This window comes from Onychostoma macrolepis, chromosome 19 (assembly GCF_012432095.1).
Source record: "Onychostoma macrolepis isolate SWU-2019 chromosome 19, ASM1243209v1, whole genome shotgun sequence".
NCBI classification, from domain to species: domain Eukaryota; kingdom Metazoa; phylum Chordata; class Actinopteri; order Cypriniformes; family Cyprinidae; genus Onychostoma; species Onychostoma macrolepis.
Genome location: NC_081173.1, coordinates 8212943 through 8239328, shown reverse-complemented (window position 1 = coordinate 8239328; position 26386 = coordinate 8212943). Strand labels below are relative to the sequence as shown.

Sequence of the window (26386 nt, the reverse complement as noted above, 5' to 3'; positions counted from 1 at the left end):
TACATTTATGTTACGTAAATTATTCACTTCCATGTGTTACTACAGTAATACTTTACATGTCTGAAATATTGCTGCAGGGGGTGTCTGCTGAAAGTAATTGGCTAATACTTGCACACTTTTTAAGTTTCCTTTTGATTTTGGATGGATGAGGAGAACTGCTAAAGGGATGACGTCATTTTGTTATTATTTGTTATTACAAAAACCCAGAAGGATTTTTCCATTGGCTTTTGGATTATTAGGAAAAAAAGAACTGTTACCAACTAAAGTTTATACCTAAATACAATCATGTAAAAAGATAAACACAGGCTGTAAACGAACTACACCACGGTGGCATTTACCTGTTCGGTGTGATGATGTTTAACGTCCCCAACAACCTCTGCAGTGCCATTTAACGACTTGTTAGCAATTGCCTGTTTCAAGACGAGTAAAAGCTATAAAAAGTCATAAAGGGGTTTTACTGATGTAGTTTATGTGTTTGAATTAAGTATGAAAATAGCTTGAGCTTGTGTTCACCACAGACATTATTTCAGGCATTTCAACAAAAACTCATAAAAAATAAAAAAAACATTGATTTCAACCAGAAGTGCTAAAATGCTGTTTTGGCCTGCAAAAACGCATCATCTGCAGCGTTCTATTGAATCCTGTTTTTGAAAATTCTTATTGAATTCAGCCTTTAAACTAGTTCAATGGCAGTTGCTAATTGTTTACAGTTCAACAGAATTTACTCTCATAATTTGCACAAAGCGTCTTGCCCTGAGCTCAGATTTATGGAAAATACAGAGTAGACAATTCAAACTTTTAAATAAAAAGTAGATTTTTTCAAGCACACACCTATAAAAACATAGCATTAGACGAATATGATAATATTATAGCTGTAAGTAAACTAAAAAATCACACCCATATTGTAGCCTATACACATTATCCCTCAATGCCTCAAACACGAGTTTTTCCACTGTATTATGTCACAAAACCCACTGATTTTATTGCTCCTCAACCATTGTTGATTAATCAGAGTAACAGATAGGCCTGAGGTATAACCACAAAAATGCCCACTCTACATGAGTGGTCCCTGGAGCCTGACATGGTGGTGCACGTAAGGGAGTTTCCCCTCACCGAAACCACACAATTTTCTCTGACGAGGAAACAGTGTCAGCGGAAACGTGCACATGGAGGGGTTTTGCAAATGCATGACTGAAATGCAATTTCCCTAATACCCTGCTTTCTAATTTTAAATACAAATACCTTAATGGCTGAGGGGACTATAGTTTTTGCAGAGATATTTCATCACAACCAATGTTTCCCCTGCAGTAACCTCTGCACAGCCAATGTTTATACCCTCAGAACCAAAAACAAAGCTGATTAAAGGGAAAGTTGGAAATTGCAGAGAAAATGCAAATTACACATCAGAATTACATAGACATATTTATTACATGTTTGAATTTCATTACAGTAGCAGTGCAGTTGTTTTTCATTCTTTTAATAAATAGTTAAATAAATAGTTAAATAAATAGGCATAAATACACATTAGAATTACATGTTATATAATGTATAAAAAATTTTTTTTTTTAAAGTATAAAAAATAACTTGGATTGCTTTAATTCAGCATTCGTGGATGCAAGCTGAAAATGCCCATGATTTCCCCCACTGATATCTGATCCATAAGAGTTATAGATTTTGACCCGTTTTAATATAAAACATCAACTAGGGGTCATTTCAGTCTTACCAGTGTCATTGCATTGGAAGTTCAGCATACTGCTTTCCTTCCCACAGGTTTCCATTCTTTGCTTACTTTTTGCTTGATGTCCAGCTACACTGTAAACATAATGGAAAATGTACTATAGTAATATAGTATAGTAATTTTCTGCCAGGACATTATCCATTAATTTTACGTACAAGTATAAAACACAACGCAATGCAGTGCAAAATACTGGTAAAACACCTGTAAAAAATAAATAAATAAAAACGGAAAGTTCCTTCATATAAATAGGTACAGTAAATTGTGTCCTATTTTTCCGGATTTTTAGAGCGCATATCATAAAGCAAACACCCCAAAGAAGGTTTTTCCGTTTCCTTCTTCGACGCGGGGCAGGAGTTTTGTGGTGGTTTTGGTGTGTAGTTTGTCTCCAGCTCGCAGTTTGAAGGCCGCACCGAGGTAAATGGTGTCGTACAACAGATCTTCGGTGCCAGACGCGTGCACACAGGCGGAGCGGATCGCGCTGAAAAGCGGCTTGGAGCTGCCGTAGGACTCGGAGTAGCGCCACACCGCATGGCTCATATACACAACGTTGTGGTCCTCAGGTATGTCATTCTTGCAGCTGATGTGGAAAGACACCTGACTGTAGACGAAGTAAATGCCATCGTTAGGAATGATGATCTCTCTGTTCACCAATTCCAAGCCGCCTGAAACGAAACCCTGGTCCTGGTTCTGTTTCCAATCTAGGCTATCCTTACACACGTCAGGGTCATATGCACCTAGAAGAGAATACAACAAAAACATGCCCTAAGTCGGTACTTCTCAATAGGTTTTTGCTGCAGGATGTAGATTTTACATTGGACATCAAGTGACAACCTTAAAAACTGTAGGCTTACCTACCATAATGGCTTAAGTTGCCATAAATTGCCTAAATTAACATTAGTTAGTAGATTATGAACAAACATTAATCAGTAATGAACAATAGTACCCTATAGGCTATGAATACAGTAACACTAACCTAGATTAATGAATGCTGTAAAAATAGTTGTCCATTCAATTACGGACACATTACATTGATACTTAATACATTAATGTTAACAAAATAAACACAGATGCTCTTAAAATGAATTTTAATGTCTATAAATTTCAATATTTCATAGTTTTGGCAGGTGCCATACAAAACATCAAAACTATGTTTATCCTCACTGTAAGTGAAACTGTATCTTCTGTAATCAGGGTCATATTGTCTCTTAATTTGCATAGTTTGTATAATTTTCAAGGATGACAGCATGTCATGTAACCTGTTCATATTGGTGTCTGCCATTGATTCATTTCTAATTGACAGATGAATTTGTGTCAAATTATAGTAGAGTTTGACTGCTATACAGTAACTTTGGCCTTTGACTAACAAAAACAGACCCATTTTGAAACTGTACTTCTTTCTATAGGAGTGAAATCTGACATATATTTCTTTATCCTACATTTTTGGATTCATAACCAAGTGATTAAAGTTTATAGTCCAGTCAACTTTTTAAGACTTCATACAATCACCCCTAGAAGTATTTGGACTTTTGCAATATATTTAAAATGTACAATACAGACAGTGCAAAGCTGCTTAAAGTTTTAATGCATTCTGAGGTGAGGTGATGTTTAGTGTTTATTTACAGCTCATTTACCGCTTATAGCACTTTTGAATCAAGCTTACCTGTTAAATGGATGGCAACCTTGGAAGTGACATTTTCTTTTGAAAGATGATCTCTTAACGTGAGCCTGAGCTCTGATGGGGAAAAACACAAAATAACTCGTATAAGATGATTTAGTTTAACAGAAAATCAAATAATCTGATGTGAATGGGAAAAAGGGGATATGAAACTGACTGTCTGAACTCACCGTTTCCACCTTCCTGATTGTTCTGAGACTAGAATGAACAAAAAAACGTAACATTAAGTACACAATAATGCACTGATATGTGCCTGAAATTTAGAATGACATGCTCGATGTGTATGGGTCAGGATAGTCACCTTGTTGAGCGTGAAGCAGACCGCAGCGGCGGCGCACAGGGCCACAGTCAGCAGCACCCCACACACCCGCCAGACGCCTGACTTAGAAGAGCCGGCCTTCCTCCTCGACACCATCACCTGTGGTAAGAGCAGCGCTTCTTTTTCAAGAAACTGACTCTCAAGATCCATCATCACTGTGTCTGTTAGTCCTCCGAAAGCTCAAGTTAAACTATGTCCAAATATAAAAACTGCAGAGTGTCAGTACACTTCTAAATGGTCTTGTAAAGTCTCCTCAGCGCAGTTTATCACTTCAGTGTTTTGCTTGGTTTGTCTGTCAGCGTTGTGCTTCTTCATTCTTTTTAAAGCAGAGACTGACAGACCAGGGGAAACTCCAGTGATGTCAGAGTAGAGGGAGACTGAGAGGAGAAACCATGAGATACACCCACGCAGATACATTCTCACCCATTTACACACACAAAAGGGAATTACAATCACAAAAATAAGCCAATTGTTATATGGACCATTGTTTGCAGTTTTGTGACATCATATCACTCTAAAAATAAAGGTTCTTTATTGGCTTATGATTCTATGAAGAACCTTTGACATTCATAGAACTTTTTCACTGCACAAAGGGGTTCTTTATGGTGGAAAAGGGTTCTTTAGATTTTCAAAATGTTCTTTACACTAAGAAAAAATGCTTCTTTTAAGAACTGTTCACTGAAAGGTTATTTGAGGTTCTTCTATGGCATCACTGCGAAAACACCCTTTTGGAACCCTAATTTACATTTATTTAATTTATTTTGGATGTCAGTGATGTATGCATTTTTATAACTTAATTATACATTTTTATATAAGTCTAATTTTGTTAATGGAAAATTTGTGGTTACAGTAATTCATATTTTTGCATTTTCATTTCAAATTGAGAGGTTAAAATGAGACCTGAGGGGAAAAACACCTTTAGAATTAGCACAAAAGGCCAGTATGTTGTTACTTGTGTATTTATTATTTAATTGAATAATTATTAGAATTCATTAAGGTATTGCATAATATCTCCAAAAATTATATTTCAAACATCATTATTCATATAGGTCAAGTGATTAAATCTTAATTTATAGTGTATCATATTTTAACGAGCCCTTCGATTAAGAATACAAGCCTATACGTAATTCATAGAATTATGTAATTCAGAATATAATCAAGAGGTATCTCTTTCACTGGTATTCTGTTTGATTTCTCTATAAGTATTCAGCCAAATTATACAGTGCAAAAATCAATATAGAAAATGTAGTATTTTACATGAATGGCACCCTTTTGTAATAAATCATTAAAAATAATCCCATTTATAATTATGTTTATTTCACATATTCTGAAAAATATCAGATGATAATGGAGAGAGGCTTTTCCTCCTTGTACTAAGAATACATCAAAAAGTTTTGAATGGATTTTTCTCTGTTTGTTGCAAAATTCCGCTCTCTCTTCACTGTTTTTATATACCAAACTCAGTCCTCCGGTGCAAATGAGAGGTGAACGATGCAATTTCCTCTTTGTGTGTGTGTATTCATCATGACATGATTGAAAGTGCACAAAGAAATAAGTGCTTTTGACATTTTTATAGGCCTCAAAGCATGAATGTGTGATAGCAGAGGAATTATTCTGTTCATTTATCTCAGACAATGGCTTTTCATGCAGGTCTTACAACATCAATGTTTTGATGACAGTGGGGATGTTAGTGTAGCTCTACTCACTGCTTGACAGGTAGATGCTTGTAAAAGCACAAACACAGAAACAGAAACTATGAGTAGGTTATGTCACATCAATACAGAAAAAAATGGTTCTGCATTAAGGTAAACAAGGATTCTGCTGCATAAGTCAGTTTAAAAGATTTTAAAAATTTTGAGCAAAATATATTTTAAATACATGCTAAATGAGATTGTCAGACCGATTACTGAGAGGATGAGAGATATATATAAATGCGCCAGTATAAATTTCTGTATGATTATTATATATTTTGTACCAAAATGGCAAAGATTTTGATCTTTTCATATCAGCTAAATATGTGATTATGTAATGTCAAACTCCACATTTCTTTGACCAGAATGTCATAAAGTGGCATGAAACAAAGCGAAGAACTTCAACAACACTTCATGAACACCATGAAATGTCAAACACAGCAAATACTTTAAACAGTCCGGTGTTGGGAAGTTTGGAAATGTATTAAGTTACTTTATTAAAGTAATGTAACTGATTACATTTGATTACTTTTCTAAATTTTGAATGAATGTCTTCAACTGTTTATCAAAGCATGCAGGGTTAATCTTTCAGTAGTATTCAAAACTGATTACTGTCAGACTTTCGAAATCCTTCATAAATTGAATTGCGATTATAAAAATTTCATTTTAAAACACAGCCACCACAAAATCAGACTTACTTTGAGATAATTCTGAGGTTAAAAACATTTTCATATCAATGATACTGTTTTTGATCAAATCAAATCTTTGCATAGCTATGACAGGAAACAATGCCTTGGGGAAAAACAGTTCATCTTAAGAAATAAAGCATATACACAAACCCAAATAGGGAATAAAACAGTTATCGAATTAGCATGTGTCCTATTCTTAAACTCCTGAAACATTGATGTATCATATTTTAGAGCAGTCGATTCAGTTTGGGAAAGAACTCAATCAAATCTGTGTGTGTGTGTGTGTGAAAATATTCAAATGTGACCCCCTTTGTAATCGTTAGCATTTTCATAAGTAACTGTAATTTAATTGCACATTTTATTCAGTAACTGTAAGTGATTACCATTACATTTATTTTGTAATTAAATTGCGCAACTCTGTTACATGTAACTAGTTTCTCCCAAACACTGAAATGGTCCGACTGTTGACTTCATGTTTGACTTCTTTATAAATGATTCAGTCAATAACAAATAGTTTTTGCTAAGATTTAATTACTACGAGAGAGAGAGAAACAGCGGGACAACATCATCTTGACGTAGTTGTATGGCTGCTGTCAGAGCTTTAGACATATATGTACATGGAAGTGAAAGAATCCATTCCTACACTGTTTTGCATTTACAAGCAGTTTCAATCATTACCACATTGCTTAAACATTACAGGTTTATGTGGGGTTTATTATATGGGAAACTGTGGTACGCCACTATACCAACAGCACTGTGTCAAAAAAAAACTTTCTGATTTAATTTCCAGTGCATGGACCAAATGATGCAAGTTTTTAGTGTACCACGTAGAGGGGTAAGAAATACGTAGGCTTTTACTGAATCTGGAGAAATCAAAAGTAGGACATTTAAAAATAGTGTACTGAATCTCTGTGGTCACATTTCAGCGCAAATACTGAACTGAAAAACACAGAGCTCTCTTGCAGCCCTTCATTTGATCTATGACTTTATTATAGAACTGTATATCTTTTTGTTGAGATATTGTATCTCAGGCAATAGCGTATTTACCACAACATGCTTTTGATTCAGTCATTGTAAATATTGACAGATAAAAGATTCCCCTGAAATTACTAACTATTTATTCATCATCCTCCTCAATTATGACATTACTTCTTTAAAATATCGTCAGGCTGCCCAAAGGAAGTGAAACAGAAGGGAAATTAAAAATACAGCTCAAAAAGTTTGATCATGGGATGCCGTTTTCAGAGGTATAATACACAACAAGCTTGTGCACTTCCCTTGAATAATGACATTACAGCAGCGCTCATGAAATTGGCCATGTTCGGTGTACATGACAACGCAATATGACCCCCGACTTCCACCATGTGCAGCATCATGGGATGAACCTACTCCCACATATTTGTTGGCAGAGTCTGACAGTGATTGAGGTGTTGAGAGATAAGGGGAATTCAGACGTCTGAGTAATCTAACACTCGTCTGACTAATCTCATCATCTTTTACAATAACAAAATTTCCTCTTTATTTAAACAGAGACTGCATGCTAATCTGACAGGTATTGGTGGAAAAAAATCATTCGCTCATTGGACTGACACGTGTATGTGCCATTGTAATATATTAGAATTAAATATTACAATTAATATTAATAAACTAATATTATACCAAGCACCGTTTTTTGGTAAAGAAACATTGCACAAGCACACTGGTTTTAAAAAGACAAAACAACAGATATATTGTTCATAATCAAGTCATTTAGTCTGATATTATCATTTTTAAGTGTCCAAGTGCTTTTATACTAATATTTACACTACCGTTCAGAGTTTGGGGTTTTGAAAGTGTTTACCATTTATTAGCATTTATTTGACCAAAAATACAATAAAAACAGTAATATTGTAAAATATCATTACAACTTAAAATGACTGTTTTCTGTTTAATTATATGTTCAAATGTAATTAATTCTTGTGACGCAAAGCTGTATTTTCAGCATCATTACTCCAGTCTTCAGAGTCACATGATCCTTCAGAAATCATTCTAATATGCTGATTTGCTGCTCAAGAAAAATTTATTATTATCAGTGTTAAAACAGTTCTGCTGATAAATATTTTTGTGGCAACCAATATACTTTATTTCTTATATATATATATATTATTTTTTCTAGAATTCTTTGATATCAACAAAGTTCAAAAATATACATCTTATGTAACATTACAAAAGTCTTTACTGTCACTTTTGATCACATCAATGCATCTTTGCTGAATAAAAGTATTAATTTCTTTCAAAAACAACCTTATTGGCCTATACTTTTGAACAGTATATATTCTATGCATATAATTCTATGGTTGGCTCAAGACATCACGTATACAAATGCTGTTATGCTACAAGTCAGTGGATGCAGTGGTGTTCACAGCTATTCGGTTCAGGGTAACATCCTCTGTGGGCGTCTGGTCTCACAGGTGAACTCGTTTCCTCTTTCTCCTACACTCACCTTTCTGAGTTAGGGGCTTTACCTTTACCTTGACTCATCTTGGGTTGGGTTTGTGGGTGGGGGACTAATCACACTCCCTAAATACTTCAAGGTCTGGGAATTTTTAATGATTGTTCAATTTGAATAGTTGCAGAAAACACTCACACACACACACGCACACACATACATACAAAGGTGACCTTCCAACAACCCTCCAGCACACACGCACCTGCTTCATTTCTGCTGAATAGAAATGTGCTGCCGGTGTCGTAATCCTGTGTAGACCGCAGTTTCCTATAGCTCTGCAAGAACTTTCAAAGTATTGCCTGGGCTACTTTATAGGCATCTTACACTTCTTTAAAAAAAACATTACTATGCAATATGCAAAATACTGTCTATAAATGTGTATATTTTTATGGAAGCCACTGTTTTTATTTTAGTTTTTCCCCACATATAACATTTAAACATTTGTGGTTATTAAAAGTGTTCACTCAGGTTCAGTTGGGATTTTTATTTTATTTTATTTTTTTACATTTATTTAAACAAATAACTGCATTAAGCACTGCATTAAAACAGAGGACCTATAGTACATATGAAATAAAACCATATACTCAAATTACCCGTAAATTGAGATCATGATGCCTTAGAAATGTGTAGTTCTTATTGAGATTATATGTATAGAAGCCCCTTTCTGTCACATAAGAAAATAATCATGTTTTAAAAATTATGACATACTTGAAAATCAGAAATAAAAAATTCATTCTGACATGACAAGTTAAATGTTTATGTCATAATTATAATGTCACAATTTTTTTATCTAATAATTTCTACTTTGTCATAATTGTTTTTGTCATAATTTTGACCTTTTTTTATCTCATAACTAATAATGTCGTAATTTTGACTTTTTATTTCATAATTATGACTTAGTATATCATAATTTTACATTTTTATGTCATACAGTAATTATGACAGTATCTCATAATTTTAATTTTTTATGTCATACAGTAATTATGACTTAATATTTCATAATTGTGTTACAAAAGCCTGATTTTTACCATGAGACAGAAATTGGCCTTAGTCTATGAGAATTATACATAAAAAGACTTCCCGAGTCTTGAGTAGGTTACCAATAAGCTCAAAAGCATTACTAATGCTTGAAAAGTAGCTAAATAAATAGCTACATCTTTCATAGGCAGACCTAATAGTACATTAAATGAGACAATTAATCAATAAACAAACAAACTGTAGTCAAAGAACTGTTTAGGATCTTTAAAAATGATGATAATTCTTAAGAAGCTTCTTCCTATTGTTATCAATGAGTTTAAAAGGTTTAACGATCAGGGAAGTTTCAGAAGAAACCGTTTAGGACCCCGTTTAGTAGTGTATTATTTATTTATTTATTTTTAGGTGTAAATGAGGCAACCTGCACCGTGACGTCTCAACCGGAAGCCGCGCCCTCCAATCACCACTCCCACATATACGTCACGGCAGACTGACCAAACCCGGAAGTGAAGATGGCGACCGCCTACGAGAGGTTCAACCTGTAAGTTGAAACTTTTATTCGAGCGCAGGGACGGATAGAAACACGTACGGCGCCCAGTTTCGCTTTAATGAAGCTCAGCTCTTTTAATGGCAGCGTCTGTGGCCGCTGTCAGAAGTGTTGTTGCCAGTACAGGGCAGTTTATGTTGTGGTGGAAGCTGCACTGGCTTAAGCCGTTCAGACACTGTTCAGATTGGCTATGTTTCAAAACCCAGTGAGCTGCACATCTAGGCAGCATTTAAACGCGAGAGCAGACTCTTTATACTGCATTACGACAACAAAACGCGTAAAGTGCTGTGTATGCAGCTCACTGTGTTATGGTGCATTGATTCGAGTGTGAACAGCATCTGTTCTCATATTTTAGGGTGTTTATTTGGACTATGCATTAGGATGCTGAAGTCAGCTTCAGTGCTGCAGTTTTGTAGAGGCATCAGTGTAAAGATGATGTTAAATCATGTTTAGTCAAATGTTATTCCAGCTATGTATGTATAAAACGAATGATAGAGAGTATATGGCATACTGTATCACGATGCACAATTAATATCTGATTATTTGACAAATTGTGAAACTGTAGTTGATCCAATGAGAGGGAGGGGAACCTGATGGAATATCTCCATCAGGTTATGAGTTATCAGACGCTCGGATACTGATATGAGTTACAGTGGTGTGCTTTCTGAGTCACTTACTTCTGAACATGTACAGTAGTTCTGAGAACCAAGATTGTTTTGCACAGACATTAACTATCATGACAATTGAATGGAAGGAAAAGAACGTTTGAGACCAGCGATGCACCAAAACTATCTTTTTAACCTAAAATGGAAACTGAAGTTCACTTATTAATCAGTTATTTGTTCAAATTTATTTAATAATTAACCATCAAATAAAAACTGAGTTGTACATAAAAATTTAGATTGCATGTACGTTTTTCTGCTGACTTTTTATGATATATTAATTTATTGTTGTAATTAAACATTTAAGCAGTGACGCTTAAAAACTTTTTTTCTTTTTTTTTCAAACATATATTTAGACTTACTAACATAATGAATATGTAACAGTGTATATATTTAGCAAAATGCTCCTCTCTAGAATATTTTTTTCTAGATAACTGATGAGTTTATGGACATTGAATGGCTTTCCCAAGGTAAATGTGATTTCAAGCAGATGTTTATTAATATTTCTGCTGAATATTTTTGGTTGCTGATATTTTGGTGCATCACTTTGATTTTTATTTATTTATTTTTTTTTCAATCGGTATGTCAGAAACTAACATCATTTGGCCTCTCCGAGTCTTTTTTCACTTTATAAAAACCTACAATTTAAAATACTATGATGTATATTTGTTTACATGTTTCACAATTTTAATAATCTATCTTTTGAATTACTTTTAGAATTAGTTATGTTTTGCATTACAGTAGGCTAATAACAAATTATGTTTGATTAAAAGTTTTTTTTTCTTATTTAATTGTTTTTATTACAGCCTTTTGAGATTCACTAATTTGCTTACTAAATACCAAATTATAAATGATTGTTTGTATCTTGCTTTAATTATGTAATTAGCCTGTTTTTTTTTTTTTGAGATACAGTAAGCCCTTCAGTTTTATGAATGGCCTCTTGCACAATAAACAGAACATTGCCAATGGTATTACAGCTGAGAAAGGCTTGTCTATAATGACATAGTTTACAATAAGCCAGAAACCCTTTTGAAACACAGTGTGTTTGTTGAGACGGTGCACATAATTCATAATGGCTGTGATTTGTCATATACAGACACTAGACACAGATCTATAAGGGATGCAAATTTGCCACCACTGACTGTAGCAACAAAACAAAATTGCAGGCTAAAGTTGAACATCTGTGTTGTTTTTACTTGCATGACCTAATTAAAAGTCTCTGAGAATTGAAGTTGCATCTATGTGTCATGAAACCAAACTGTGAACCATCAAATAAATTTTGAGATAGATTCCATTGACCTATTATGCGATCATGGTTAATGGGGCAGAGGTTAACCATGCAAACGCTGCATCCTTCCCTCGTTGCATACTCATCGAGTGGTGCACAGAAAGTGGCTGCTCAGCATTTTGGTAAGGAAGGAAGACTCCAGCCATTAAAGTGGGACAAGCATGTACGATGTTGTTACTGAAACAGACTCTCAAACTCCTCACATTGTATATTCGAAACTTGCATCATGAGACCATGTCTATCAGTAATTCTCTCTAAACATTACTTAAAAATATGCACGACCGAAACGGAAAAGCAGTTCTGATTTATGACTTTGCTGAAAATCTGCTCTCTCCAGATGGTCTGAGATGAAAATGAATTTCAAGCTATTATGTTTCTGACGCTGTTTTGTCTTATTGATCTGATCACCACTCAAAAGCTGACTGTATTGCATATACAATTTCTTTATTCAGTGCTGTTTATCACGTTCACAATAATCTCAAAGGCATTTGCTTGCATAATGCAGCTAACTGTCAAATGCTAACCAGCCAAACCCTCACCTCTTGTTTTATACTGGAAAAACCTGTGTGTTTAGCAGCACAATACAAAAAGTGTCAGAAAACATTCTTTTCTGCTTTTTTTCATAGGCATGCAACACCTGAGAAGTTCTACATTGAGGCCTGTGATGATGGAGCTAATGACGTGCTGGTTATTGATAGGGTGTCCTCCGAGATGACCCTCGCAGGTACGGTCTGACTACTAGTAAGAATGGAAACCGGTTCAAATATGTTGTATTACATTTCATCTTGAATGCAAATAGCCCATTTTATGATTACAAGTTAGTAAGATGTTCTTTTTAAAGAACTTAATACTTTCACTCAGCAAGGACACTGTAAAGACATTTACAATATTACAAAAGATTTCTTTATCAAATAAGTGCTGTTCTTTTGAACAATCAAAGAGTCCTGAAAAAAATGTATCACACTTTTCACAAGCATATGAAGCAGTACAACCATTTTCAATATTGATGATAATAAAAAATTGAGCAGCAAATCAGGATATTAGACTGATTTCTGAAGGATCACGTGACACTGAAGACTGGAATAATGATGCTGAAAATTCAGCTTTGCATCACAGAAATAAATTACATTTTAGCATATATTAAAATAGAAAACAGTAATTTTTAATTGTAATAATATTTTACAATAGTAATATTTTTACTGTATTTTTGATTTTAAAAAATGCAGTCTTGGTAAGCTTAAGGGACTTCTTTTAAAAACATCCCCAAAGTGTTGAACAGTAAAATTATGTCTGTTTAATTCTAATGTTTATTTATTGCCTATTGCAAAACTAGTGTTTAAAGGGTTAGTTCACCCAAAAATTCTGTCATTAATTACTCACCCTCATGTCGTTCCAAACCCATAAGACCTTCGTTTATTTTCAGAAGACAAATGAAGATATTTTCTGATGAAATCAGAGAGCTCTCTGTCCTTCCATAGACGGCAACACAACTGAAATGTTCCCAGATCCAGAAACGTAGTAAGGACGTTTACGTTTAGCATGCACTCGCTTTGTTCTGAACGTAAACAGCGCTGATTACGTTCTGGGGATGCGTCGTGGTACTCTCCATAATGGAGGAAGATGGTAACTCAAGGAGAAGAGTTGTTGAATAAATTGTTATTTTTGTTTTCTTTGTGCACAAAAAGTATTCTCGTAGCTTCGCAAAATTGAAGTTGAGCCACTCATGTCACATGGGCTGTTTGATCGATGTCCTTAGTATGTTTCTGGGCCTGGGAACATTTCAGTTGTGTTGCTGTCTATGCAGGGTCAGAAAGTTCTTGGATTTCATCAAAAAATATCTTAATTTGTGGTCCGAACGAAGGTCTTACGGGTTTGAAACTTCATGAATTCACGACATGAAACGAATTTTCATTTTTGGGTGTACTAACCCTTTAAACTACTTTATGCCCCAAATTACGTTAACATGGTTACTAAAAGGGAATAGAATAATAAAACGGCTCATTTAAAATATAGTTTGTCTTCCTGAGGTTGGCGATGAACATTTTCTGAAGGTTAAGCAGCTCATTTCTCTGACCGTGTGGAAAAAAAAGTACAGTGAAAGATTTATAGTTTGGGCAGCTGTGATCTGACATTTATGAACAGCTACAACTTATGAGGGAATCAGACCTTTCAAAGTATACAGACATCGATGAAAAGTTACTGCAGCTATTTGGACTTTGTTGTAGTTCTCTGTTTTAATGGTGACCTCCTTGCTAAGTGACATTTCATCAGTATTGTCAGCGTGACATTTTGCGTTTGAGGTAGTTGCTGTGGTCTGTTGTTAAAGGTGTATTCCAGGATTAGCACAGCACAGGTCTGTTACTTCCTCTTATTGAAGCAGAGAAGTATATTAAATGCGCAATCTGCAAAATTGCTTACTGTGATTTGAATGGTGCATTAATGTTTTTTCCTCTTCAAGGTATTAAGGACATCCCCCCATCAGGCGTAACCAGGCCCATTTGTGGAATCATGGGAACTATTCGCCTGGTGGCTGGTAGGTTCTATGTTATTATGATGGTCCAATTTTTGCATAGAATTCGGAATGTTGATTGTATGACATATCTTTTTGATTACCATGACGCATGTTTTTGTTTTTGGTTCTGCAGGGATGTACCTCATAGTCATCACCCGGAAAAGGAAAGTGGGCGACCTGTTTGGCCACACTGTGTGGAAAGCGGTGGAGTTTGATGTGATTTCTTATAAGAAGACCATTTTGCACCTCACAGATATTCAGGTCATCAAAGTCCCTAACCTCAACTTTCAGTTTAATGCTGATGTTTGTGACACCTTGAGTAGAAAGTGGGCTATAAATGTCATTCGTTGTTTGATCAGTTGCCCAGTGCGTCTCTAAATCATAACCGAAAGGTTTCCTGCTCTGAACTTTTTGTCTTTCACAATTTTCCATTTACAGTTACTCAGAAGTGCTGTAAGAACAACGCAGCAGATTCACCCTTGGCTTGTGAAATTGGGTGTACTCATACAGTAAATTTTTCATTTGAGCCTATGCTCCGAGCGCAGCGATATCTCATTACAGCATTGTATACTTGCTGCATTATTTAGCGAGGATAAGACTTCGGCTGAAATGGCCTTGGATGCAGCCTGTGAGTAGAGCAGTATTGAACACGGGAAGTGTTTCGAGTTGAAACAAGTACATGGGAGGCTTGACTGCAAACAACTAGATCGTTAAAGCACTCCAAACATCTCTACTCTTATCAGAAGGTTCGATGTAAGCGCATGAGGTCTGCAGTGAATGCGTTTAGCTAGACTAATTTGGTTAGTTTCATTCCAGAATGTGTCAGAAAACAAATTAATAACAAAATGCAAGTGCATTTTTCATGCTCAGCAATGTTTGCATACTTGTCTAAACTGTTTCTGGCCTGGATGAAAGTGCCACACGTTTTTGAGAAGGTGATGATTCCTTGCATGAATTGTCTACATAATTTTTGTGTTGAATATTGTGACATTTTCATAATGAATTGCATGTAATTATAAGCTCTGAGTTGAGCAGAAGGGAATAACTGCAGTGAGAGATGAGTTTGCGTACAAAGGCAAATGGTTCTGCTGACCAGGTTCTTCTGGGAGGAGGAATCAATTCAGGTCATTCCTGTTCCACTCCATTCCCAGAGCCAGAGCTTAGTGGATCGTGATCCTGTTACTGCAAAAAGGATATGCTGAGATTGAAAGGCCTGGCATTGGTGGAGAGCTTAGTTTGGGCACCTGCACGTGGAGCAAAGCTTGTTTTCAGTTGTACTAGTAGAGTTGTACTAAAGTAAGAGTGTTGTGTGATGCATTGGAGCAAATTAACTCATGAACATGCTTGTTTTGACTACATGATATGCACTTTAAACAGCCTTTTTTGAACATGTAAAACCGCTTACTTTTGTCAAAGTCATGACTTGGCAGTTAGTTATTATGCTACAGACATATTAAGTGTTCATGAGAGAGATCTAGTGTTCAGATTTCAGAATATTGTAATCCAGATTTGCCAATTGTCAATTATACATTTAAATTAAATTTAAAGTGTTTTTTTTTTTTTTTTATTATAAAGAGAAAGACAAAATAGTATTATCATTAAATAGTATTAATATTATATTATTAATGCAAACAAATAGTTTATTATTAGTAGTGTAATTGTTAGTAGTATTAATAATTATTAATAAACAATTATAATTAAAATAATATAAATATTCAAATATATTAAAATATTTATCAAATTAATGTTGTTATTAGTAGCATAATTATTAGTAGTATGAACAATTATTAATAAGCAATAATTAAAAATAATATAAATATTAATATATATTAATATATTAAAATTTATGTTATCAAATTAATATATTATTGTTGATGTATAATGATGATAATAATACTTTATTGTTGCATATTTTCTTTATCTTCATCTGCTATATATAATATACACGCATATATACAGTCATGGCCAAAAATATCGACACCCTTGGTAAATATGATCGTCAAGTCAAGTTGAGCTTTATTGTCATTCCGCTACATGCGGGGGCATACAGTGGAACGAAATGTCGTGCCTCCTAGGACCACGGTGCTACATAAATACAGTGAAAAGTGACTAGTGCGCATAGAGGAGGAGAGTGTGCTACTACAGGTGGTTTGTACAGGCCCACTCACCTGTGTGAAGCACACTTCGATTGCACAAAAAGAAAAAAGTTCCATAAATTTCAGATGGTCCATGTTTCAGGAGGTAGGGGGTTTGTATGGGGGTTCAGGTCAGAGGACTGGAATGGCCAGCAGAAGCTTGGTTTTGTGCTCAGTGACCCGTTTTTGTGTTGTTTTTGAGGTTTGTGTTTGGATTATTGTATGGTTGGAAGATCCAAACATGGCCCATTATAAGATTTCTAACAGAGTCAGTCACTTATTGATTTTTAATCTGTTGGTATTTGATAGAATCCATGATGCCGTGTGTCTAAACAAGATGTACAGGACCTCCAGCAGAAATATACAGCAGTATATTTCATTGTACACATGGGGTACTTTTTATCCCTGTGTTCACCAAACCCATCTTGAGTGTTTGCTGCTAAAAAGCTAATTTTTTAGTTTCATCTGACCATAGAAGCCAGTGCCATTTGAAGTTCCAGTCGTGTCTGATAACTGAATATGCTGGAGTTTGTTTTTGGATGAGCGAGAAGAATTTTTATTGAAACCCTCCCGAACAACATGTGGTGATGTAGGGGCTTTTTAAGGTTTTCTGACCCCGAGACTCAACTATTTTCTGCAATTCTCCAGCTGTGGTCCTTGGAGAGTCTTTAGCCACTCAAACTCTCCTTCTCACCGTGCATTAGGACGATATAGACACACGTCCTCTTCTGGGCAGTTTCGTAACATTTTATGTTGATTGGAAATTCTTAATTATTGCCCTGATGGCGGAAGTGGGAATTTTTTTTTTTTTTTTTTTTTTTTTCTTAAAGCCACTTCACTCATTTGTGAAGCTCAATTATCTTTTTCTGTACATCAGAAATAGATTCTTTGGTTTTTCTCATTGTGATGATGATTAAGGGAATTTGAGCTTTGTTTTCCTTCCTATTTATATTTATATGAAACGGGAAGCCATGGCTGGATATTTTCATGTTCATAATCACCCTGGAGTGCTCAAAATTGTGAATATGAAATGGGAATATACTACAGATATATATACTATAGATATTTTACTCATAAGAATTTCTAGGGGTACCAATAATTGTGGCCAATGTATATTAGAGAAAAACATTTATTTCATAATGATGTTTCCCCCCATTTTAAATTCTTATTATCCAATGAAAGGTTAGATTTTTGTGAATTTTTTTAATAAAAGATCAAAAGGATTAACAATGCAGATTAATTTTCACAGCCTTCTTTGATCATATTTACCAAGGGTGCTGATATTTTTGGCCATGACTGTATGTAGTGTGTATATATATATAATAATTATTATTATTATTATTATTATTATTAGTAGTAGTAGTAGTTATAAAATATATTAAAAATATGAAAAGTCAAATTTCAAATCAATTATAAATTAGAATATTACTATTATTTTTTCTAATGAAATGCATACCTTTATTTCAATAATTTGGACACTGCCAAAGGTACTTCTTTTTCAGTAGTTAATTTTAAACACATTTTCATAAAAATCTGTATATTGTGAAATATATTAATATCGACTGCCAGGTTTTAATATCAAAGTAATATTGCTCAACCTTACCTCATCCCATTTCTCCATCTTCTCTCTATTGTCCTGTCATTACTTTTATACTATAAAAATGGAAAAGGCCCCAAATAAATTAATAATTAAATCAATGACCCTAGTCTTTTTCTGTTCACATCATTTATTGCCAATAATCTTATTCGCTGACTGTTACCTTCTCACAGATGCAGGACAACAAGACGTTTCTGTCTATGCTAAGCAATGTCCTCAACACAGATGGTTTCTACTTCTGCACGGACTATGACCTGACCCACACCCAGCAGCGCCTGTCCAACACCAGCCCGGACTTCCAGGAGATGAGCCTGCTGGAGAGGGTGAGCAGAGCAAAGACTGAGGGATGATAATGATGGCAGAAGAGAGAGACCGAGAGCTGTTTGAAGTTTCAGTGGTAGAGAGAGAAGCAGAGAACAGCAGGGTGCAGGTTTTCATCAGTATCACATACACAAGGCCGGTCAGCTCATTGTCTCAAACTGCATCCCTCATTTACAATAAAGGGCCGTCACAGGAGATGTGCTGCCTGTCTCTTTGTAAGCTAGATTTGCAAAGCTCTTGTTTTACAAGCACACTTGCTGACATGCGGGCACACACTGCGATTTCCCTCATATTTTGTTTTTATGTTTTCAAAGAGAGAGTTTGTGCTCTGCATTTGTCTCTGGCTTTTGACACAGTCTGTAATTTTGCAGTTGTCTATCCCTTTTCATAAAGTTCAACTTCAGAGTGTTCAAACTTCTTGAGTACATTTGGATACACTGTTTGTGTATTAGACCCTTCAAAACAACCATAACTTCTCAGATGATTCCTGTCTTCTGTCATTTCTCCACACAGGCAGACCAGAGATTCATGTGGAATGGAAACCTTCTAAGAGAAATAACTGCACAGCCTGAGGTATAAAAATAAACCTTGTTCAGAAACCATTAAACGTATGAGAAAATTGCACATACTAAGTCACTGATTCCCCTTTTCAGCTCCATAAATTTGCATTTCCTGTCATCCACGGATGTATCCTTTGATAGGTTTCATGTTGTTTGTAGTTAAGTTGCTCACTTTATTTATCCTTGACTGTCTGGAGGAAGCAAATTATGAACTGTGAGCTGTTTCTGTTAAAGATGACATTATGTAACCGGTCATGGTTAGTTGATCATATTGTCCATAATCTAAAAACACATTTGCACTGTAAATTGCTTGGGATGAAATTGAAGAAATTAGTAGTTGGAAAATGTGTGTGATATTGAGGCTTAACCCACTGCTTCAGTTATTGTGATGAAGCCGTGCTGCATCAATGGGAAGGTGTTTGAGTGGATCCTCATTTCCAGACGGAGCTGTTTCAGAGCGGGGGTCCGATATTATGTCAGAGGTGAGATGTGTTCAAGCATTATACATATTCACACGGTGGTCTTTGCTGCAGATATTACAATTTTCTCCTGTGCATCAGGCATTGACTCTGAAGGGCATGCTGCTAACTTCGTTGAGACAGAACAGATAGTCCAGTACAGTAATGCCCGTGCATCCTTTGTGCAGGTTGGAGGAAACTACTGTTGGCCTCTATTACAAGAATATTTGTTTTTGACCTCCCAGAATTCACCTCAGATATTTAATTTGTGCTCTTTCACTCACCTCTTACACAGACTCGAGGCTCCATGCCCTTTTTCTGGTCTCAAAGACCCAACCTGAGGTACAAGCCCAAACCACAGATAAGCACTGACACCAATCACGTAAGACCACTTATGCTGCTACAGCAACTTTATTTATTTTTTTTTAAATTCAAAGGTAAAAATATCTGTCCGTCTCTGTCTGTCCTTCCGTCTGTCTGTCTGTCTATCCGTCCGTCTATCCGTCCGTCTATCCGTCCGTCTGTCTGTCCGTCTGTCTGTCCGTCTGGCTGTCCGTCTGTCTGTCTATCTGTCTATCGTTCCATCTATCCTTGCAGATGGATGGATTCAGGAGGCATTTTGAGTCGCAGGTTCTCATTTATGGTAAACAAGTCATTCTAAATTTGGTGAGTACAATCTTTTAATCCACCTGCAGAAAATTGTAGTTGATTGTGATTGGTCAAATAGTTGAAGATAATTGCTTTATCTGCAGGTGAATCAGAAAGGATCTGAATTGCCTCTTGAACAGGCCTTCGCCAAAATGGTCAATGGCGTAGAGGACGGACTCATCAAGTACTTAATGCAGTTTCTTTGAATTCCTACAGAGGCATTTTTAGTGGTGTTTACTATTACTGTTGCTCATTCTAGGAATATACTTTGAACAGACCCTTATAGGGATAGTTCACCCAAAAATTCTATTATTAATTGCTCACACTCATGTCGTTCCAAACCCGTAAGTCCTTTGTTCATCTTCAGAACACAAATAAAGGTATTTCTGATTAAATCCGAGAGCTTTCTGACCCTGCATAGGCAGCAACACAACTACCACGTTCAAGGCCCAGAAAGGTAGTAAGGACATTGTTAAAACAGTCCATGTGACATCAGTGCTTCAACCTTATTTTAATCATGAAGGCACGTTGAAGACTGAAATGAAGAGAAGAAATTGTTGAATAATGTTGTTATTTTTGTTTCTTTGCACACAAAAAGTATTCTCTGCTTCATTAAAATAAGGTTGAGCCACTGATATCACATGGACTATTTTAACGATGTCCTTACTACCTTTCTGGGCCTTGAACGTGGTAGTTGTGTTGCTGTCTATGCAGGGTCAGAAAGCTCTCGGATTTCATCAGAAATACTTTTATTTGTGTTCTAAAGCTGAATGGTCTTACGGGTTTGGAATGACATGAGGGTGAGTAATTAATGACAGAATCTTCATTTTTGGGTGAACTATCCCTTTAAGACTAAGAATTAAAGTGCGTCACATAACTCATCCTACACCATTTGTGCTACAGACGTAATTGATGCCTTAAACCATGCAGCTTATTAAGGAGACGAGGTGTTACTTTTCTAAGTATTCAGAGTGATCAGACTTTAAAAGTGTGGGCTTACTTTCACCAAAGCATTTAATTGATTAAAATATTACAGTTTAAAATAACTGTTTTCTATTTTAATTTTTATGTTTTAAAATGTCATTTATTCCTGTGATGTCAAAGCTGCATTACTCCAGTCTTCAGTGTGACATGATCCTTCAGAAATCAGTCTAATATACTAATTTGCTGCTCAAGAAACGTTTATTTATTATCATTTTTTTCAACATTTATTATCCGCTACTCGTGTATTGCTGTGTGGTGACTCTTGCATCTCTTTTGAGGTACATCGCCTATGACTTTCACAAAGAATGCAGTAAGATGAGATGGCATCGCCTCCAGATTCTCGTTGATTCTGTTTCTGATGTGCAAGATGAGTTTGGGTTTGTATTCATCTCTGTACCTTTCTATAGGAAAGACTGTGGTCTCTGATGCTGTCACTGATTCACTTTGATCTGGTTCTTGAATGCTGATTCTGCAGGTATTTCATGGTGAGCTCAGACGGGAAGGTGACATCCGAGCAGTCTGGAACCTTCCGCAGTAACTGCATGGACTGTCTGGACCGTACTAACGTCATTCAGAGCCTGCTGGCCAGACGCTCCCTACAGAGCCAGCTACAGGTGACGCCACATCACAAATAGCATGTCTGACGCATCCTAACTTGGTGTGACGCAATTGAGGACATGTACGCACTACAGAAAGCTGACTGGCTGTAATTCTGTGGCTTTTCTGTCAGTTAGGGCCACTTACTTGAAACTTGATGCATCATGTTTGCTTAGGAAGTGTAAAACTCTTATGTGGTTTTGATTGCTTGGAGACATTTAGAAATCAGCTATATGGATTAATAATGTGGTTAAATATTGACTTGTCATCACCTTGAGCTGTCTTTCATTTCAGAGGATGGGTGTCCTCCACGTAGGCCAGAAAATTGAGGAACAGGCTGATTTTGAGAAGATTTATAAGAACGGTGTGTTTGTTTTGCTAGAAATTCCCTTAGTAGACACAATTCTCTTGTTAGGGACTGTAAATAAAGGAAGAAACCTCATTATTTTCCTTTTCTTTTTCTCTCAGCGTGGGCAGACAATGCCAATGCTTGTGCTAAACAGTACGCAGGAACCGGAGCATTGAAAACCGACTTCACCAGGTATTCATCCCAGACTCCTTTCAGAATATGTGCAGTTGTGTGCGTCCACCGCTGTAACCTTCAACCTTTGACCTCAGAACCGGGAAGAGGACTCACTGGGGATTGGTAATGGACGGCTGGAACTCAATGATCCGTTACTACAAGAACAATTTCTCAGACGGGTTCAGACAAGTGCGTATGAATTCTTTGTCTTTATGTCTTTCAATCAGACTGCACTGAATTTTAAGTAGTTGAATTTGCCCACAGGACTCCATCGATCTTTTCCTCGGAAACTATACAGTAGATGAAACCGATGGCTTGACGCCTCTGCACATGCAGAAGGACTGGAAGTTCCTCTTGGTCAGTGCTTTTCTCATACTGCTTGTTGTAAGAGAGAATCCGAATTAAAAGAGGTCATTTCTATGATGAATAAAAAAGAGAAAAATTTATTGCAAGCTGCTTCATGCAGTCCTAACATTTATAATTCAACAACACCAGCTGCTGGTCATTCCCTGCTTATTTTATATTCATAAATCTCGGTAATTTCTTCTACAGCTTCCTGTTATTATGGTGGTGGCCTTCTCCATGTGCATCATTTGTCTCCTAATGGCTGGTAAGGTCTGGCATTATAACACAACATGAAATAAAGCAATAGGGTCAATAACATGACACATTTTTGTCCAAATCTTAGTCAGGTTAGACACCAGATTGATGAAAACTAGGCTGTGAGGGATAGATTTAGAGTCTTTACAATGGCAGACAAAGGTTTTAGATCGCTTTTTCAAAACTGTTTCATGGAGTTTTTGTCTTTTGCCGTTTTTTTGGAAAGACGTTTCATCGTCTCCTGACAAGAATTAAATATGGTGCTACCCTGTTTTTAATATCTATTTAATTAATAAAAAATGGAATTCATGCATGCAGTGGTTTAAAAAACAATGGTTTTAATTTCTGAATTATATTTCACTTTGATGCAAATGTCCTGATATCATAAATAAGAACTTAAAATGTTTTTGTATTATTTACAATATATTTTTTAACAAAACTGCTTATTAATATTTGAAACTCTAGTGTAATCAAAGTCATGTGATGCGACTTAGAAAATCATGGGGTGCAAACAACATGTAAAAACATGCAGGAATAAAAAACAAAGGAAGATATAATTATATATCAAGGTCAAGAAGTCTCTCGAAATATTAGACTCATTTTATTAATGCAAGTTTAGTTCAGATTGTCATGTGGTGCAACTCCCTAAAAACATGATATTTATGAATTACTAAAAAAGAATTAAATATACATATCTTTAAAATATTTTTTTTTAAATAATGATTAAGTACATTCACATGTATTGAATGGGTAAAGAAAATGTTACTTTTAATAATATTACATCATATGGTTTAATGCATGAGTCATTACATTTAAATGGAACCAACATGAATACAAAAAATACATTAAGAACTTGACTTGTTTTAAACTTTTTGTAAAATATTTTTCCTATACTTTTTTTACCATTATATGTCATTGACCCACAAGAGATGTGCGTTGCAATGATTTTTAATCATTATACGGTTCCATTGCTGTTGCTTCTTTGGAAAATGTACATACAGTATTTAGTTTGTGAATAATAATGGATCTGGTACTCTGTCAGGTGACACTTGGACGGAGACCCTGGCATATGTGTTGTTCTGGGGAATGGCCAGTGCTCTTACGGCTGCTGTCATCGTGGTCAACGGACGGGAGTTTGTTGACGCACCGAAACTGGTCCAAAAAGAGAAGATGGATTGAATATCGAGACCTCCTTCCTTCTGTTCTCTCTGTTTCCTCTTTATTTTCCTCCAATCCTGACCTGCTCTCCACACTGTCCTTAAACTTAAGCAAAGCAACATCCTTGTTTTCTGCTCCCATTGATGGAGCGTATTACCATATCATTTCACATCAGTTACTACAAATTTCCTTTGACTCATGGGACATGGTATCCAAAAGTTACACAATTTCCTTAAGAATAAAACTTGCATCATAGAATTGCACATGGGTTGCACAACATCCCCAGCCTGTAAGTGCATTGTGGACATTGCGTCTTACTTTAAAGGCTGCTGCGTTGTTACTGTTTGGCAATCGATCTAAATTGACCCGTTGTGAAATTAGAGTTATTGTTTTGGCTCTAGAGCTTCTGCTTTATGATATTGGACACCAAGCGTGTGCCCATTGGCCCAGTCTATGGGTTGACAGATCAATGAAGGTCTATTGCAATTAGATTGTTACACAAGGGAACATTACATGATGTGTCAGTGGCTCAGCCCTTGGTTATTTCCATTTCTGTCCTCTCAAATCTGTGCTGAAATCAGCCTTATGCCTCGGTTTTATTTTCAGTTGTTCTTTGCAGTGGCAGTTTGGGTTTTAATGTGGTTTCCTTTTGTTCTGCCAGCATATTTATGGGTTTGTGTTTTTCATAAATGATCAAATTAGACAGCTGTGGGACGCACTGGGGGAGAGAGGGGTATTAAGCACTGTTTCTTTGAGTTTACAGAAAAATATGAACAGCACTTTTCCTGTGTAATTTCTTTATGTCTCTTCGAGGACCAATGAACACTAACAGATATGGCACGCATAAAGTCGCTCTTCAACTGCACTTCTCTTCAATGTTACCAATTCAGTGGCAGTTCATTAGATGGAAATAGACTTCTATAAGAATACCTGTCAAATTGACTCTCACTTTTAATCGAATTCCCTTAAACTATACTGACAATTCAGAAGGCATTCGCTTTTAACTAAATTATTTAGACAAGTGGCTTTCAAGAATGTCAGTTTTATTGATGTTCACTTGCATGATGGTGCATTTCAAAATGCCTTACCAATTAACCCACTGATTTCTTTTCATTTTGACACATTTAGCAAGGTGTTTTTGGGATTGGGACTGGACACTGATAAATGAATTACTTTTAGGTCTTCCTTTTGAACTCATTACTATCTTTAGCACTGAATGCTCATCGGTTTGGTTTAATGTTGACAAAGAATGTAGATTTTGATGCCTTTATATGTGTGTTTTGTAGTCATCTGCAAATGATAATGCAAGCTGATATTGGACACATCTCAACAGGAGATTGCGATTGAGAGTTTCATCAAATTCACATGGGCCGTATTTTATTGATTTTCTTTGTGTACAAAGATCAAGAGAATATGCAGTACAACTTGGAATTAAAATGAATGGATGTGAACAGAACACTGATAATTGAATCCTGTATGTTTGATGTTTACCTGTATAAATCTGATGTGTAAACTGTACATTGGGAAGAAATTAAGAGAATTTATAAATATATATATATATATGAGTGTCATTGTAATCATGTACTGTACAGTGTAGTTTACAACAACATAGCTTTAGCACTTTCTGATTGAGTTATTGATCAATCAGAGTGATGTTACTGATCACATTCTTCCATCACAGGGCTTGATGAATATGGCTTTCATTATACCCTAGATTATGAACCGCATTGTTGTATTTCCAGGGTGCACTCGGGTTGAAGTGTGTTAAATGACATATTATCAATATTAATTGTGTTTTTGGATTTGATCCTGACAGTGTTTTAAACCCCGTTTAACCTTCTCTCTCGTCTTGTTTGATTAAGAGACTATATGCCTCAACATTACAGTTGCATTCCTGATTACTGTGCTCATTCAGAAGTATTCAGCACTCAGCCATGATTTCAAGGAAATAGTTTGTGAAACATCAGCTGTCTTTAGTAGTCTATCAGTCCTTATCAGACTCGAACTTCTACCGCATTGAGACTATTGCTCATAATCTTGGTATTGTTTGGTTTTGATCATTGAGGTGTCATTTAATACATTTTAAAAGACATTTCAACCACTGTAACTGATGGTTTCTTGATGAAATCATGTTTAATAAATTCTACCAATAAAATGCAACTTGTCCCGCTTCTTACTGATGCAAAGGCTATTAACAGGGTTGAAACACAAATGGACAAAA

The 26386-nt window shown here is 35.7% G+C and overlaps 2 protein-coding genes across 3 annotated transcripts; one reads left to right on the top strand and one right to left on the bottom strand.

The window, feature by feature from the left end:
- Positions 1-1459: 1459 nt before the first annotated feature.
- Positions 1460-4030, bottom strand: tnfa (tumor necrosis factor a (TNF superfamily, member 2)). The gene is made up of 4 exons (XM_058753089.1): positions 3715-4030; positions 3584-3611; positions 3399-3470; positions 1460-2472 (listed from the first exon to the last, which is right to left on the bottom strand). Exons 1-4 carry the CDS (start codon positions 3883-3885, stop codon positions 2033-2035), a joined length of 711 nt encoding a protein of 236 aa, XP_058609072.1. The 5' UTR covers positions 3886-4030; the 3' UTR covers positions 1460-2032.
- Positions 2171-26325, top strand: sacm1la (SAC1 like phosphatidylinositide phosphatase a). Of its 2 annotated transcripts, none has more exons than XM_058753082.1 (21): positions 2171-2298; positions 9981-10116; positions 12699-12796; positions 14531-14605; positions 14718-14845; positions 18490-18639; positions 19151-19210; positions 19291-19324; positions 19578-19679; positions 19758-19843; positions 19951-20037; positions 20253-20321; positions 20408-20487; positions 21566-21664; positions 21763-21901; positions 22179-22248; positions 22353-22425; positions 22503-22596; positions 22672-22764; positions 22960-23017; positions 24050-26325. In XM_058753082.1, exons 2-21 carry the CDS (start codon positions 10088-10090, stop codon positions 24184-24186), a joined length of 1761 nt encoding a protein of 586 aa, XP_058609065.1. In that variant the 5' UTR covers positions 2171-2298; positions 9981-10087; the 3' UTR covers positions 24187-26325. The 2 variants fall into 2 exon arrangements, with proteins under 2 accessions (XP_058609065.1, XP_058609064.1); XM_058753081.1 differs by lacking the exon at positions 2171-2298 and adding an exon at positions 3707-3836.
- The last annotated feature ends 61 nt before the right edge of the window (positions 26326-26386 follow it).